Here is a 16647-nt window from a genome sequence, read left to right on the forward strand (position 1 = left end):
GCTTAATGCTTGGGGAATGGTTTCCCAAAAGTGTTAATATATCCGTTGGCAATGATACAGTTCTGCTGAATGCATCAAATGATTTTGGAGAACCTCGTGGTGTTGTACTGCAAGTGTTATGGCCACGCGATGAAGGGTGTAGGTGGTTTTCACTGTTCAACTCCCACCGGACCGCAGCAAGTGTTTTTTGTTATTAGGTTTTTAACCCTTTTGTGTTTTATTTGTCAAATAAACAGACAGTGACAGGTTTTCTTGTAGGTTTGAAACAGAAGATTAATTATTTGAGTGATATACCTTGTCCCGAAATTGTCGCAACCGCATCCATTCACGCATTCACTCATGCGTGCGCACGCCCATACACAAAAAGACAGAGGAAAAAGGGGTAAGTGGTTTTCAGGTGTGGTAGAGTTTTGGGGTTCATGGTAAACCTGTTGAATTCTCTTGGAAGTCAACTTGTCATTAGTTGCAGGCCTGAGGTGTTTGTAGATTTCTCTCTTGGTTGAAAGTTCAGTTTGAAGACAGAGGATCACTTCCAATTCACTGCTGCATAAGTTAAAAATGTAGAATTTTACAGCAGGGCATCTCCCTTTTATGGATTGCTGAATGTGTTCTTTGTCTCCGCTCTCGCGCTCTCTCTCACTCTCCCCTTGAATATGCAAGGCAAAGTTTTTTAACCTTCACTGGCCATTTTGGAGTACATTGATCACTTTTTAAAAAGGAATATCTATTTTTATAACTCTTCACGGTGAGGTCTTGTAGTTTCAATCACATAAGGCACATCAATCTTTGAGGCATCTGAAACATTGGGTGAAGATCTGTTTGATATTGTAAGATGATTTTGGTAGCTGCATGAGCTGTGTTCTATCTGCATTCAACTTGTGTTCATGGTTCTTGCAAGGGGGATCATAACCATGCCTAAATAAGTGTGAGATGTGATTGCCTCAGAGTGAAAGAAATATGACTACTTCCTGGAACTGGTATTTGCTTAAGTGACAATCAACACCAGATCACCCATCAGCTACATATTGGTAAGAGTGGAACACCTTCCAGTTCATGTCGACAAAGGATGTGTATCTAAGGACATGATTGGTCATATGAGTGCCATAAATAATCCTGTGCACTTCTGAGATTCCAACAATGCAACCAGATTAGGCAGCTTCCCCTATCCACTGGGAAAAGTTAACCCTGCTGGGTGATGCATTATTGACCTGTTTGATATGACCTTGTACTGCAAAATAGGCATTTTTGCAGATACTCCATCTGGTACTCTACAAGGGGCACAGGCATAAAAGTTGAATAAAATGGTGACCTTTAGTACCACTGGCATGCTGCACTTGAGGTTAAGACAGTTTGCAACAGATGGCATGATATTTCACTGCCTACAAAGTGCTTTGGGGCATCCTGAGGTCATGAAAGGTGCTATATAAATGCAAGTTTTTCTTTCCCTGTTGATCCTGAGCCTTTAAAGACAGTTTTCCATTCACATTTCCAGGTAGTTGAGACTGAGCTGGTAAAGATTGCTATGATGAATAATGGCAGCATTGAGCTGTGTAGCTCTGGTACGATCTGTTCTCCCTAGCATTCCTGCTTTGGTTTTTCTCCTCTTCTGTCAAATCGGGTATGAGTTGAGCTCTGAGCCTAATGCCTAAAACTATGGTGCCTGGTATCCTGACCAGGATCTAATGCCTTGAAATGTCTAGTTTCAATGGGCTTGCTCATTGCATAGCAGTCTGTTACATAATATTTAATGGTATAATGAGACTACCACACATTCTGGGCTGGAACTTGTTCTTGGCCCAACATCAGGATGCGTGGCGGGGGAGTCGGAGTGGCCGGGACTGCTATGGAACCCAACGCCGGGATTTGGGCCTGATCTTCCCGGGGGCAGGGAAGCTCCATGGTGGTACCTCCCACTGCTCTGCAGCGGCACCCAAGTTTAAATATTTAAAATGCTCCTGTATAAATTTCAGTGTTATACACCGCAATCTTCCCATCCATTCCCAAGCTTGAGTTCAACGTGCGGCATGCATGCGCCTTCACTTTCCCATCCATGAGAAGCTGGTGCCACGGTGGAGGGGAAGGGGTCAACTCTGCATTGTGTGTATAGATGGGGGGAGGGGGTCAACTCTACATTTTGTTTACAGGGCTGGTAGCCTCTTAAAAATCGTGGGGGGGGCGGGGGGTGGTGGTGTGGGCAGTCGCCATCAGTATGTTAAGCGGCTGCCTGCTGCAGAATTGCGGCTGTGCGGGGTGGCTGCCATTTTTTGCACCCACCGTCGCTCCTGGCAGTGGGACAACAAAATCCAGACCTCTGTGACAACAAGGATCACGGGGGCAACCTGGCCAAGTTAGCATGGTGTTCTATTCAAGCAAGGATCAAGTGACATTATTTCATCCCAAATTCTGGGCCCTGCTGTCTTTCTTCATGTTTGTGGAACTTTGTTCTATCAGCTAGAATTTTTAATTGTGTTCTGTTATGGTGGTATCCTGTAATTGGGCCTTGGCTCTTTTTCTTAATAAAACAAAACTTAGGTTGCTGTTCTGGTGGTCTATGTCACTCCTTGCCTGGATATAGGGATCATGGAAACTCCTAATCAACCAACTTTAAGAGGGTGATTACCAACCCTGCCTTTCCTATCTACTCTGTTGCAGATGGAGCTGCCTAGCGAGTAGCAATTTGTGACTGGTTGTTTGCCGCATTTCACACCGGATTGATCTGTCTGTACGTTTCCAATATGAATTTTTCTAATAATAAATATTGCAATGGCACTTTTTAAATTGTTGAAATCCACATAAAATATATAAAATGAGTGCCAAAGTATTTTATTTGTATAATTCAAACTTTGGGCTAATTTGCCTCATTGTGAGCATTCTGATCTATTGTTGCAAATCCTTATAACACTGAAGTACAATCTATATGTCCTCATAAGTGCATTCACATGAGTTCTGTCAGGATTAGATACTTTAGGAACCTGATATGCAATAAAGTAGCATCATACAACATACAAATAACTAGCCTTATAAAATAACCATAACAGATTAATGGACACAACAATAAAACAAAATTGATAAAAATATGAAAAGAGACTGGCAGCGAATATGCAAGGGAATCTAAAAGTCTTCAGTTGGCGTTTAAATAGTAAACGGGTGGTAAAAGGAGTGGAGTCGATTTAGGGACCAAAAAGGGGATTTACGCATGGACGCGGGGGCATAGCTGAGGTGTTAGTTAAATGAATATTTTGCACCTATCTTTACCAAGGAAGAAGATGCTGTGAAGGTCATGGTGAAAGAGGAGGTAATTCAAACTCTCAAAGTGTTTAAAATTGAGAAGGAAGAGGTATTGGATGAGTTATCAGTACTTAAGGTGGATAAGGGACCAGGACCAGATGAGAAGCATCCAAGGATACTGAGGAAAGTGAGAGTGGAAATTGCGGAGGCACTGGCCATAATTTTTTAGTCTTCCTTAGACTCGGGTGGTGCAAGAGGACTGGAGAATTGCAAATGTTATACCCCTGTTCAAAAAAAAAAGGATGGAAAGATGAGCCTAGCAACTAGAGGCCAGTCAGTTTAACCTCAGTGGTGGGAAGCTTCTAGAAACAACAATTCGGGACAAAATAAATCGTCATTTGGGCAAATGTGGGTTAATTAAGGAAAGCCAGCACAGATTTGTTGAGGGCAAATGGTGTTTAACTAACTTGCTGGAGTTTTTTTTTTGATGAGGTAATAGAGAAGGTCAATGAGTGTAATGCTGTTGATGTGGTGTTTGTGGACTTCCAGGAGGCATTTGATAAAGTGCCACATAACAAATCATCCCAAAGTGCCTCCAGATTCCATTCTGGTGGAACAGTTTCTTCAAAGATCATGTACCCAGAGGCAGCCCTGTATCAGGGCGTTTCTAACAGCTGTTGCTCAGCTCCACCCTTGCAGTGTTGATATATCAACAACAAATCTCCTCCACAACTTCAGTCTAAGCTTTAGTAAAATCAGAGACAGCCCACCAGCACAGAAATAGGCACAGGAGATTTAAAGTCAGTATTGGGAGCCAGGTTTGAAGTCAGAAGAGTTGCTACTTTAAAATCATAGTGCTAACGTAATGGATAACAACCGATAGGAATGTGCTAATTGAAATGGAAAAGAAATTGGGGGGATTAAAACTATATAAGACAGACAACAAAAAACTATCTTTGTCACAGGGCATGCAACTATTTTTCATTCACTAAAATCTCTGATATGTATTCGGGTTTTCAAGAAATGTTCAGTTTCAGTTTCAAAGGAGCTTGCAAATCTCACCTGTGTAGCTAGTATAATATAGTGAGCGGGCATTATATTTTCTAGCATGCTGCCTAGTAAACACAGGATTTAGGCTTTTGGCAGTACATAGGTGTAAATGGTGGGAATATGAAGGAAGAAACTTTAAATGGTGTGAATTATGAAACAAAAACAAAATTGAGGGAATACGCAGCACATTAGAGCCAATGACAGGTTAATATCTTGAATATAACACTGTAGAAGGCAAAAAATAGAGTCATCAGGGTGTGACTAGGAGGAGTTAAAGTGACATGTTTGACTCTATACACTAATCTATGCCTTATGGACACTCCTGATTGCACAAGACCTAACTTTTTCATGCATCTTTAGTGCGAGACTAGTGGGTAATTACTGTAAGTTTATGCCATTGCAGTGACCTCTGTGCAAATTCATTGGTAAAGGCAAACGCATTGCAACCTGTGGAGGAGCAGGGTATCATTGACAGCACCTTCCTGGAGGAGCAGGGTATCACTGATGCAATCTTCCTGATTTCTGTCTTTAATTGCACATGTGCGGCTGCCCGAAGTTGCTGTCAGTTTTACCCGTAATAACAGCAAGTGCTGACTGCCTTATTAGCACAGCAGAATCTGGGCCAATAATTTGTGTCCTCCTTCCAATTTATTATATTGTGCTTATGCCCCCACTATGGTCATTTCTATGTTGAGACCAAAAGTAGGTTAGGCAACTATTTCCCTAAACACCTCTGTTCTGTCTATAAGCCAGATAAATGCAGAGTCAAACATGTCACTTTAACTCCTCTTATTCACACTCTGATGTCTCCATTTTTTGCCTTCTGCAGTGTTATATTCAAGATATTAGCCTGTCTTGTCTCTCTAATGCGCTGTGTATTCCCTCCATTTTCTGTTCATGTTTCATAATTTATAGCATATAAAGTTTTTTATTTCCACCATTTACACCTATGTACTGCCAAAAGCCTAAATCCTGCGGTTACTAGGCAACATGCTAGAAAATACAATGTCTGCTCGCTATATTATACTGGCTACAGACAGCGAGACTTGCAAGTTTCTTGGAAACTGTAACTGCATTTGCAGGCAGGTTTGCTATACCTGACAGAGCATGCAGTGATGTTCTATGTTTCAGAGGTAGCCAGTGTCCAATGTGTATGCTGAGTATAATCTGACCAGTACAACTGAGCAATTTTGAAGCATATTAACCTCAGGAGGCAGATTTGTGTGTCAAGATTTGCCTAATCACCGAATTAATTAATATAGGTCTGATGCCAGTTTCTTTACCTCAAGATCCTCCTTAGCCTATATGACACCATTATTTATAAGTGGAAGCATCAATAAGTTGTTTTTATTTTGCATTTCATATCCTGATTCAGCGAATGCTCTTTGCTGTGTTGAGACTATAAACAGAATGAAATAAATTAGAAACTCCTCATTCACAAACCAGGTTGAATGAATTTTATGTGCAATGTAACTGGGCTAAATTGTCGCTGTTCAACACAGAGTGTTGGCAATCCAATTATATTACTCATGTTTGTTTCCTTCCCTAGAGGTGCGTTGCCACACACTTCCGGCATTTCCATATGGATCGTACGTGTGCTCCAAGGGGATACGTATGGATTCCTGGTGTGAGTACATGTGTGAGCAAGGATACCAACTGGAAGGAGACAGAACAAGAGTGTGCCTGGAGAATGGCCAGTGGAGTGGGAGTGAACCATTTTGTGTAGGTAAATTGGACTGGAACCCACTTAGCTCTGTAATTACTGAATTCTTGCAGCTTATAAAAGGAAAAAAGAAAATGATAGCTTTTACTCTGAGTTGTATTAATAACAGCTTTCTGATGGGATCACTGGCCCTATGCAGCAAACACAATTCCTCAACATTATTCCTTGCTTTTGGTGTTCACACACATTTTAATTAGAAGCATGTCTTAAAATTTTGTTGCCAAAAGATACCAAAAAATCACTCTTTCCGAGATCTGATGTTTTTCCCTCACCAAAGAAATCTCTGCAGCCACATTGTGTGTTTTTAGTATTTCTTCTTTAGTATTTCAAATAAATTGATTAACATTTCTATTAAAATAGAAATCTTGAAAATAAATAATTCGATAATATAGCTGAGAGTAATTTCTAACAATTTTTCTTTGTTTAGACAAGTTCCAAAAATCATATTTTTGATCTGTGCTTGTTAAGGTGAGGGACATTGATATAGGTCTTTTTATTAACTGGTGTCAGCATCAAATAATCCCAAATCAAATATAAAATGGCCAAGTGCAAAATAAAAGTTCTCTCATTCTGCTCTGTCAGTGTGCCTTAATATATTGGTGCAAATTTTCCTACTTTTGCTCCCGACCATTCTTCTACCCTTTTCAGTTTTCTTGTGTTCCTATGCCCACTAGGAAGTGGGTTGAAATTGGCCAAACTAATTTAGCATTGAACCAGAAAGAGGAATTTTCCATTCCCTTCGCTGGGCTGGACTAGGATCTGTCAGTGAGGAGAGAACCAGCTGAGCCAGCAGGTCTGCAAAAGTAGACCTTTTTATTAACTGCCCCAGTACCATCTCATCATAAAACCTAAAGGATTGCATAAATTGGCCAATTTAGAAACAAATTTGACTTGATCTTCTCAGTCCGGTAAATATATATTTTAGAAATATTATTTTTTTTAATTTCCAAAATATACTTTATTCATAAAAATCTGTAAAAATTACATTCCCAAACAGTTTCAAACAGCATCAAGTCAAAAAATACAAACAGTGCAAAGGTGATCAGTTTCCTTCTATACAATCATGAGTTGCCTCACAACTCTTCCATTTCATTGCCATGCCATATACATTTTTACATTTACAGCACACAAAATTTTCCCGATACAGTTCGAGTGGTTTCCCATGGATCCAGCCCCTCAGTTCAGCTTGGTGGGGAGACCTTACACTGTGGTTTTTCCCCATTGAGCCTTTGTTGCGACTGCCCCAAGCTTTAGTGCATCCCTCAGCACGTAGTCCTGGACCTTGGAATGTGCCAGTCTGCAACATTCGGTCGTGGACAACTCTTTGCGCTGGAAGACCAGCAAGTTTCGGGCAGACCAAAGGGCGTCTTTCACCGAATTGATAGTCCTCCAGCAGCAGTTGATGTTTGTCTCGGTGTGCGTCCTTGGGAACAGCCCGTAGAGCACAGATTATATTGTACTTAAGTGAGCCACATATACCAGGAGGATCCTTGGCTTGATATAATGGCATTGTGCTGAGTTAGGTGTACTCAGCCATATCATGGTGGAGCTGTTACAATTGATATTAATGTCCCTGGGCTAGTGAAGCAAAAAGTCAGCTGTTTTTATACTCCTGATCACTATCCAGTTAGGCCCCACCCTAATGTTGCATGTGGGTGAGGGCAGGATCAGTGCTGCCTCTGATGCTCCCCTCCCTTCACACATTATTCACAGTCAAGATTCACACATGAGAAATGAATGCTTTGACATGCAGCTTAGAACTGATGACACCTGTGAAACAACGCCCAGCGTGGTCATCCTCAGGACTGGTGGGATTCGGGGAAATGATTGGAAAGCAAAAAAATACTAATTGACCATTTCTTGATTTTAATAGATCATGAACCTCCAAGGATAAAGTGTCCAGGGTCTCGGGAGAAGGTGGCAGAACCAGGGCAGTTGACTACGCGAGTATATTGGGACTCACCACGAGTAAAGGATGTGGCTGATAAACACAGCACAAAGTTAGTGTGAAACTTTGTAGAACCAGTTTGTAGTGCTTTTCATTATATTTTTACAACTGGTTAATCTTGGGGAGTCAAACCCAAGAGTGGCATTCAGGTCAAGTAGGGTTCGAGGAAGGAAGGGGTAATTGGATCAATATGGGGAATGACAGTAAGGGAAGAGATTATAGGAGGGAGGGATAGAAGAGGAAGATGGGGAGAGAGGGGGAATGAGGGAAGGTGAATTGAGGGAATGGGAGGGAGGGAGAAGAGCAGGAGGTGGAGAGTGTGATAGGTCAATGATAGCTGATAGGCGAACAGTAGATTCCCAGCATCCATTTTGAAACTCAGTGCAGGAGGAAGGAGTAATGGGCCAGCATGCTCAGTGGAGAGACCTGGGAGGGAGGAAGAAGTCTGGATCGATTCAGTCTTGCTCAGTGACAAGGGGGAAGGGGATGAAATGCTACAGATTGGGGTGGCAGAAAGCCCTAAACAAGTGGACAGTGTAGGGGTGGTGGGGCAGTACATAATGGCTGCTCTTTGTGGAGGGTTGTTCAGAGGATTCAGTGCTTCTTGGTGATGCGGAACTGAAATAATCCTCAGGTACCTTCACCAAAACGGGGAGTCAGAGGGCTGTGGAAAGTAGCAGGGGTTCAAGGAGGTGGACTGGTCTAGCCTTAGTGAGCATGTTACTGCTGAGTGTACGTCATGGGGTTACCAGCCCTCAGGGATTGTTATGGAGTTGCCACGAATTGAAGGCTAATTTCCTGGACACTGCGCTGAGTAACTCGAGAGAAAAAACAAAGGGTATTAAAAAAGAGGTGCTTTTTTCCCCCATTTTCAAGAAATGGGAAGGGGGCAAGGGTGGACGATTGGGAAAATTGAGCTAAGAAAGGAAAACCTGCCAGCAGGGTTGGGTAGAAGGAAGTCTGGAAGAGCATTTAGTTATCCCATAATTTTTTTTAGATAGAACAAAATTGTATCTACAGCTACTTATCTCCTTATTTATCTATTCCCATATGCTGGCTGGCGAAAACAATGGGAGGCTGAGATTGAGGATGTTCCACAGTGACACTCGGTGGACAGAATCTGAAATTGTATGCAGACTCGATCTGCATTTCTGTCCACTTCTCACCATTATTTGCTGTTTATTTGAATAGCTTTGAACATACAAACATGAATTCGGAGCAGGAGTAGGCCACTCGTCCCCTCGAGCCTGCTTTGCCATTCATTAAGATCATGGCTGACTGATTGTAATCTCGACTCCACATTCCCGCGTACCCCCGATAACCTTTCACCCCCTTGCTTATCAAGAATCTAGCTACCTCTGCCTTAAAAATATTTAAAGACACTGCTTCCATTGCCTTTTGAGGAAGAGAATTCCAAAGACTCAACCCTCAGAGAAAAAATTTCTCCTCATCTCTGTCTTAAATGGGCGAGCCCTTATTTTTAAACAGTGACCCCTAGTTCTAGATTCTTCCACAAGAAGAAACATCCTTTCCACATCCACCCTGTCAAGACCCTTCAGGATCTTGTATGTTTCAATCAAATCGCCTCTTACTCTTCTAAACTCCAGCAGATACAAGCCTAACCTGTCCAACTCTTCCTCCTAAGACAACCCGCCCATTTCAGGTATTAGTCGAGTAAACCTTCTCTGAATTGCTTCCAATGCATTTACATCTTTCCATAAATAAGGAGACCAATAAGGTACACTGTACTCCAGATGTGGTCTCATCAATGCCCTGTACAACTGAAGCATAACCTCCCTAATTTTGTATTCAATTCCCCTTGCAATAAACATAGCTTTCCTAATTACTTGCTGAACCTGCATACTAACCTTTTGCGATCCATGCATCCAGATCCCTCTGCATCTCAGAGCTCTGCAATCTCTCACCATTTAGAAAGGATGCTTTTTTATTCTTCCTCCCAAAATGGACAATTCACATTTTCCCACCTTATACTCCATTTGGCAGATCTTTGCCCACTTACTTAACCTATCTATATCCCTTTGAAGCCTCCTTATGTCCTCTTCACAACTTATTTTCCTACCTATCTTTGTGTCAATCAGCAAATTTAGCAACCATACTTTCTGTGCCTTCACCCAAGTAATTTATATAAATTGTAAATGTTGAGGCCCCAGAACTGATCCCTGAGGCACACCATTTGTTACATCTTGCCAACCAGAAAATTACCCATTTATGCCTACTCTCTGTTTCCTGTTAGCCAGCCAATCTTCTGTCTATGCCAATATGTTACCCCCTACACTGTGAGCTTTTATTTTCCACAATAACCTTTGTGGCACCTTATCAAATACCTTCAGGAAATCTAAGTACAGTATATCCACTGGTTTCCACAGCACATGATACTTCTTCAACGAACTCCAATAAATTGGTTAAACATGATTTCCCTTTCACAAAACCATGTTGCCTCTGCCTGATTACCTTGAATTTTTCTAAGTGCCCTACTATAACGTCTTTAATAATAGCTTCTAACATTTTCCCTAAGACAGAATTTAAGCTAACTTGCCTGTAGTTTTCAGCTTTCTGTCTCCCTCCCTTTTTGAATAAAGGAGTTACATTCACTATTTTCCAATCTAAGGGAACCTTTCCTGAATCTAGGGAATTTTGGAAAGTTAAAACCAAAGCTTCAACCATCTCACTAGCCACTTCTTTTCGGACCATAGGATGAAGTCCATCAGGACCCGGGGACTTGTCAGCTTGCAGCTCCAACAATTTTCTCAGTACCGCTTCCCTGGTGATTGTAATTTTCTTGTTCCTCCCTCCCTTCCATTTCCTGATTTACAGCTATTTCTGGGATGCTACTTGTATCTTCCATAGTGAAGACCGATGCAAAATACCTGTTCAATTCATCTGCCATCTCCTTATTTTCCCTTATTAATTCCCCAGACTCAATTTCTATAGGACCAACACTCACTTTGTTGACTCTCTTCTTTAAATATCTATAGAAACTCTTATTATCTGTTTTTATATTTCTGGCTGGCTTTCTGTCATACTCTAATTTTTCCCTCCTTATCAATCTTTGTCATTCTTTGCTGTTTTTTGTATTTTGTCCACTCTTCTGACCTGCCACCCATCTTTGCGCAATTATGGGCTTTTTCTTTAAGTTTGATACTGTCTTTAACTTTTTTAGTTAACCATGCATAGTAAGTGCTCCCTTGGAATTTTTCTTTTTCATTGGAATGTATCTATTCTGTGTATTCTGAAATATCTCCTTTTAAATGTCTACCACTGCAACTCTAATGACCTATCTCTTAACCTGATTTGTCAATTTACTCTGCTTTCATGCCCTCATAATTGCCCTTATTTAAGTTTAAAATACCAGTCTTAGACCCATTCTTCTCTCCCTCAAACTGAATGTAAAATTCAATTGTATTATGATCGCTGCTACCTAGGGGCGCCTTCGCTTTGAGGTCATCAACTAATCCTATCTTGTTGCACAATACCAGGTCTAGTATAGCCTGCTCTCTGGTTGGCTCCAGCACGTGCTGTTCTAAGAAACTATCCGGAAAACATACTGTGAACTCCTCCTCTAGGCTACCTCTGCCTATCTGATTCTCCCAGTCCATATAGTGATTAAAATCACCCATGATTATCTGACAAGCACCCATTATTCCTTTATACTCTGTCCTACCATGTGGCTACTGCTTGGGGGCCTGTACACCACTCTCACGAGTGAATTCTTGCCTTTATCATATCTCATCTCAACCCAAACTGCTTCTACATCCTGGTTTCCTGAACTTAGGTCATCCCTCTCTAATGTGCTAATACCATCATTAATTAACAGAGCTACCACTCCACCTTTTCCTAGCTTCCTGTCCTTCCTAAATGTCATGTACCCACCAGTAGTCAGGTCCCAATCTATGTCATCCTGCAGCCATGTCTCTGTAATGGCTAACAGATTATAATTATTTATTTCTATTTGTGCCATCAGTTCATCTGTTTTGTTTCAAATTCTGTGCGCATTCAGATACAGAGCCTTTAGTTTTGTCCTTTTTATTATTTTTGTAACGTCTAGCCGTGACTATTTATTTACTCTTAGATTTGTACTCTCTATCTCTTCCTGTTACAGTCTGTTTATCAGTTCCCATATTAATACCTTTCTCTCTTGCCTTGTCTCTACCTCGGATTTACCACATGTTCCCAAATTTGTTCCCTTGCCCCAACTATTTAGTTTAAAACCCTCTCTACTTCCCTAGTTATGCAGCTTGCTGGATCACCAGCCCCAGCACGGTTCAGGTGTAGACTATCCCAACAATACAGCCCCCATTTTTCCTTGTACTGGTGCCAGTGCCCCATGAACCGGAATCCACTTCTCCCACACCAGTCTTTGAGCCACGCATTCATTTCTCTAATCTTATTTGCTTTAGGCCAATTTGCACATGGCTCGGGTAATAATCCAGAGATTATTACCTTTGAGGTTCTGCTTCTTAATTTGGTGCCTAGCTCCTTATACTGACTATGCAGAATCTTCTTCCTTGTCCTGCCTATGTCGTTGGTGCTTACATGGACCATGACGACTGGATCCTCCCCCTCCCGCTGTAAGCTAATGCTGTCTTCCATTTAAAGTTGAAAGCTGCTATCATTGTAGCACCAAAATACATAACTAGTATTGCATTCAAATGTTCATACATTTATAATGAGTTTTCAACGTATTTTGAAATGATTTAATGTATAATAGATATAAGATTATAGTTACCTTTCCATTCCCTCCCCTTCCCATCATTCCTTCCCATTCCACCATCCCTTCCTCTCCCCAGCTTCCATTCCCCATTTCGCCCTTCCCTCTACGATTTCTCCAATTATTACAATTGCCTCTGGAAACAATTCTTTGTCTAGGTAACTAGATAGTGCTTCTCCGGTGTATCTCTCAAGTGATCATTCTTCATGTGTAAGTTTAGACAGTTAAGTCGGGAGATGACTAGACTATGGGGATCATCACAGCTGGAGGCCAATTGTACTCCGCTGCCCCCTGGATCAATTAACTCAGTTCTACAGCTTAAACATTGGACCTTCAGGATTTGTATGTCTTGGTAACCTAGTTGGTAGCACACTTATCCTAGCAGCTGCAACATTTAAATTATTTTGCCTCCATATTAAATACAGCTCAGCATGGACCTTGGATGGATTTCTGGAAGCAAGCTAGCAAATTGTCAAGATAGTACACTTTTGAGTCACAGCTCAGGCTTTAATGCTATGAACATGAAAGTTTATGGAACTCTTCAGGAGGAATGTGTCCATTATTTGGAGCTGACTGATGGAGAATAAACCTCTTCCCTTCCCTGTCATTCTTTCACAGATTAGTTCTGAAAGGACCATCCTCAGGTTCTGAGTTTGGAAAGGGTGAACACATTATTCGCTATGTGGCTTATGACAGAGAGAGGAACAAAGCCTCCTGCAAATTCACTGTCACAGTTCATGGTGGGTTACCTACTAAATACATTACATCTCTTTTTAACGCTTTCAGCACTGTATGATAGGACAGTACCAACAGTTTAAAAAGTGACATTCATCGGATTTTTTATAGTTCAAATGAGCCATTGGGGAAATAAACATTTAGAGATAGCAAGAAATGTAGTCATTTCAACTTGTGATTAAGAGAAAGACATGAGTGGCTGAGATTTTGTGTAAGCAGTGAAAAGCAGATAGGTGGGAAGCAGAAGCATTAGACAAGAGAAAATAGAATCGAAATGATATTGGAAATTGGAGGTCAGAGAAGGCCAAGGCTTTGGAACTAATTTCCTAGTGAAGGCCACAAATCCTCATCCAAAATCCTGGGATTGGAGTCATTTACATGTTTAGAATGGGCCATTTATACCTGTAAGGGCTCTTAATTCACTTGTCCAATCCACTGGTGGATGCTTTTTTAGAACTAGAATTAGAATTAGAACATTACAGCGCAGTACAGGCCCTTCGGCCCTCGATGTTGCGCCGACCTGTGAAACCATCTGACCTACACTATTCCATTTTCATCCATATGTCTATCCAATGACCACTTAAATGCCCTTAAAGTTGGCGAATCTACTACTGCTGCATGCAGGGCGTTCCACGCCCCTACTACTCTCTGAGTAAAGAATCTACCTCTCACATCTGTCCTATATCTATCACCCCTCAACTTGAAGCTATGTCCCCTCGTGTTTGCCATCACCATCCGAGGAAAAGGACGCTCACTATCCACCCTATCTAACCCTCTGATTATCTTGTATGTCTCTATTAAGTCACCTCTCCTCCTCCTTCTCTCCAACGAAAACAACCTCAAGTCCCTCATCCTGTCCTCGTAAGACCTTCCCTCCATACCAGGCAACATCCTAGTAAATCTTCTCTGCACCCTTTCCATAGCTTCCACATCCTTCCAATAATGCGGTGACCAGAACTGCACGCAATACTCCAGGTGCGGTCTCACCAGAGTTTTGTACAGCTGCAGCATGACCTCGTGGCTCCGAAACTCGACCCCCCTACTAATAAAAGCTAACACACCATATGCCTTCTTAACAGCCCTATTAACCTGGTTTGCAACCTTCAGGGATTTATGCACCTGGACACCAAGATCTCTCTGTTCATCTACACTACCAAGAATCTTCCCATTAGCCCAGTACTCTGCATTCCTGTTACTCCTTCCAAAGTGAATCACCTCACACTTTTCTGCATTAAACTCCATTTGCCATCTCTCAGCCCAGCTCTGCAGCCTATCTATGTCCCTCTGTACCCTACAACATCCTTCGGCACTATCCACAACTCCACCGACCTTAGTGTCATCTGCAAATTTACTAACCCACCCTTCTACACCCTCTTCCAGGTCATTTATAAAAATGACAAACAGCAGTGGCCCCAAAACAGATCCTTGCGGTACACCACTAGTAACTAAACTCCAGGATGAACATTTGCCATCAACCACCACCCTCTGTCTTCTTTCAGCTAGCCAATTTCTGATCCAAAGCTCTAAATCACCTTCAACCCCATACTTCCGTATTTTCTGCAATAGCCTACCGTGGGGAACCTTATCAAACGCCTTACTGAAATCCATATACACCACATCCACTGCATTACCCTCATCCACCTGTTTGGTCACCTTCTCGAAAAACTCAATAAGGTTTGTGAGGCACGACCTACCCTTCACAAAACCGTGCTGACTATCTCTAATGAACTTATTCTTTTCAAGATGATTATAAATCCTGTCTCTTATAACCTTTTCCAACATTTTACCCACAACCGAAGTAAGGCTCACAGGTCTATAATTACCAGGGCTGTCTCTACTCCCCTTCTTGAACAAGGGGACAACATTTGCTATCCTCCAGTCTTACGGCACTATTCCTGTCGACAATGACGACATAAAGATCAAGGACAAAGGCTCTGCAATCTCCTCCCTAACTTCCCAGAGAATCCTAGGATAAATCCCATCTGGCCAAGGGGACTTATCTATTTTCACACTTTCCAAAATTGCTAACACCTCCTCCTTGTGAACCTCAATCCCATCTAGCCTCGTAGCCTGAATCTCAGTATTCTCAACAACATTTTCTTTCTCTACTGTAAATACTGACGCAAAATATTCATTTAACACTTCCCCTATCTCCTCTGATTCCACACACAACTTCCCACTACTATACTTGATTGGCCCTAATCTAACTCTAGTCATTCTTTTATTCCTGATATACCTATAGAAAGCCTTAGGGTTTTCCCTGATCCGATCCACCAATGACTTCTCGTGTCCTCTCCTTGCTCTTCTTAGCTCTCCCTTTAGATCCTTCCTGGCTAGCTTGTAGCTCTCAAGTGCCCTAACTGAGCCTTCACGTCTCATCCTAACATAAGCCGCCGCCTTTCCTCTTGACAAGCGCTTCAACTTCTTTAGTAAACCACGGCTCCCTCGCACGACAACTTCCTCCCTGCCTCACAGGTACATACTTATCAAGGACACACAGTAGCTGCTCCTTGAATAAGCTCCACATTTCAATTGTGCCCATCCCCTGCAGTTTCCTTCCCCATCCTATGCATCCTAAATCTTGCCTAATCGCATCATAATTTCCTTTCCCCCAGCTATAATTCTTGCCCTGCGGTATATACCTGTCCCTGCCCATCGCTAAGGTAAACCTAACCGAATTGTGATCACTATCACATCTAAATCTAACACCTGGCCGGGTTCATTTCCCAGTACCAAATCCAATGTGGCATCGCCCTTGGTTGGCCTGTCTACATACTGTGTCAAAAAACCCTCCTGCACACACTGGACAAAAACTGACCCATCTAAAGTACTCGAACTATAGTATTTCCAGTCGATATTTGGAAAGTTAAAGTCCCCCATAACAACTACCCTGTTACTCTCGCTCCTGTCGAGAATCATCTTCGCTATCCTTTCCTCTACATCTCTGGAACTATTCGGAGGTCTATAGAAGACTCCCAACAGGGTGACCTCTCCTCTCCTGTTTCTAACCTCGGGGGTGAGGTGGGGGGGGTGAGGTGAGGGGGTGGTGGTGAGGGGTGGGTGAAGGGGGAAGAGGGAGGGGGTTGTGAGGGGGGGTGAAGGGGGGAAGAGGGAGGGGGTTGTGAGGGGGTTTGTGAGGGGGAAGAGGGAGGGGGTTTGTGAGGGGAAGAGGGAGGGGGTTTGTGAGGGGGAAGAGGGAGGGGGTTTGTGAGGGGAAGAGGGGGGGGTTTGTGA

The 16647-nt window shown here is 42.3% G+C and overlaps 1 protein-coding gene across 3 annotated transcripts in view; it reads left to right on the plus strand.

Moving 5' to 3' along the window:
• Positions 1-16647, plus strand: part of srpx2 (sushi-repeat containing protein X-linked 2) — a 126250-nt gene that overhangs the window by 43363 nt on the left and 66240 nt on the right. For all 3 annotated transcript variants that reach the window (XM_068047579.1, XM_068047578.1, XM_068047580.1), the window contains 3 exons: positions 5828-6004; positions 7875-8001; positions 13297-13418. In XM_068047579.1, the coding sequence (XP_067903680.1) occupies positions 5828-6004; positions 7875-8001; positions 13297-13418 (426 nt within the window). The remainder of the gene's footprint in view (positions 1-5827; positions 6005-7874; positions 8002-13296; positions 13419-16647) is intronic.

Source organism: Heterodontus francisci, chromosome 15, assembly GCF_036365525.1.
Source record: "Heterodontus francisci isolate sHetFra1 chromosome 15, sHetFra1.hap1, whole genome shotgun sequence".
In the NCBI taxonomy this organism is placed as follows: Eukaryota; Metazoa; Chordata; class Chondrichthyes; order Heterodontiformes; family Heterodontidae; genus Heterodontus; species Heterodontus francisci.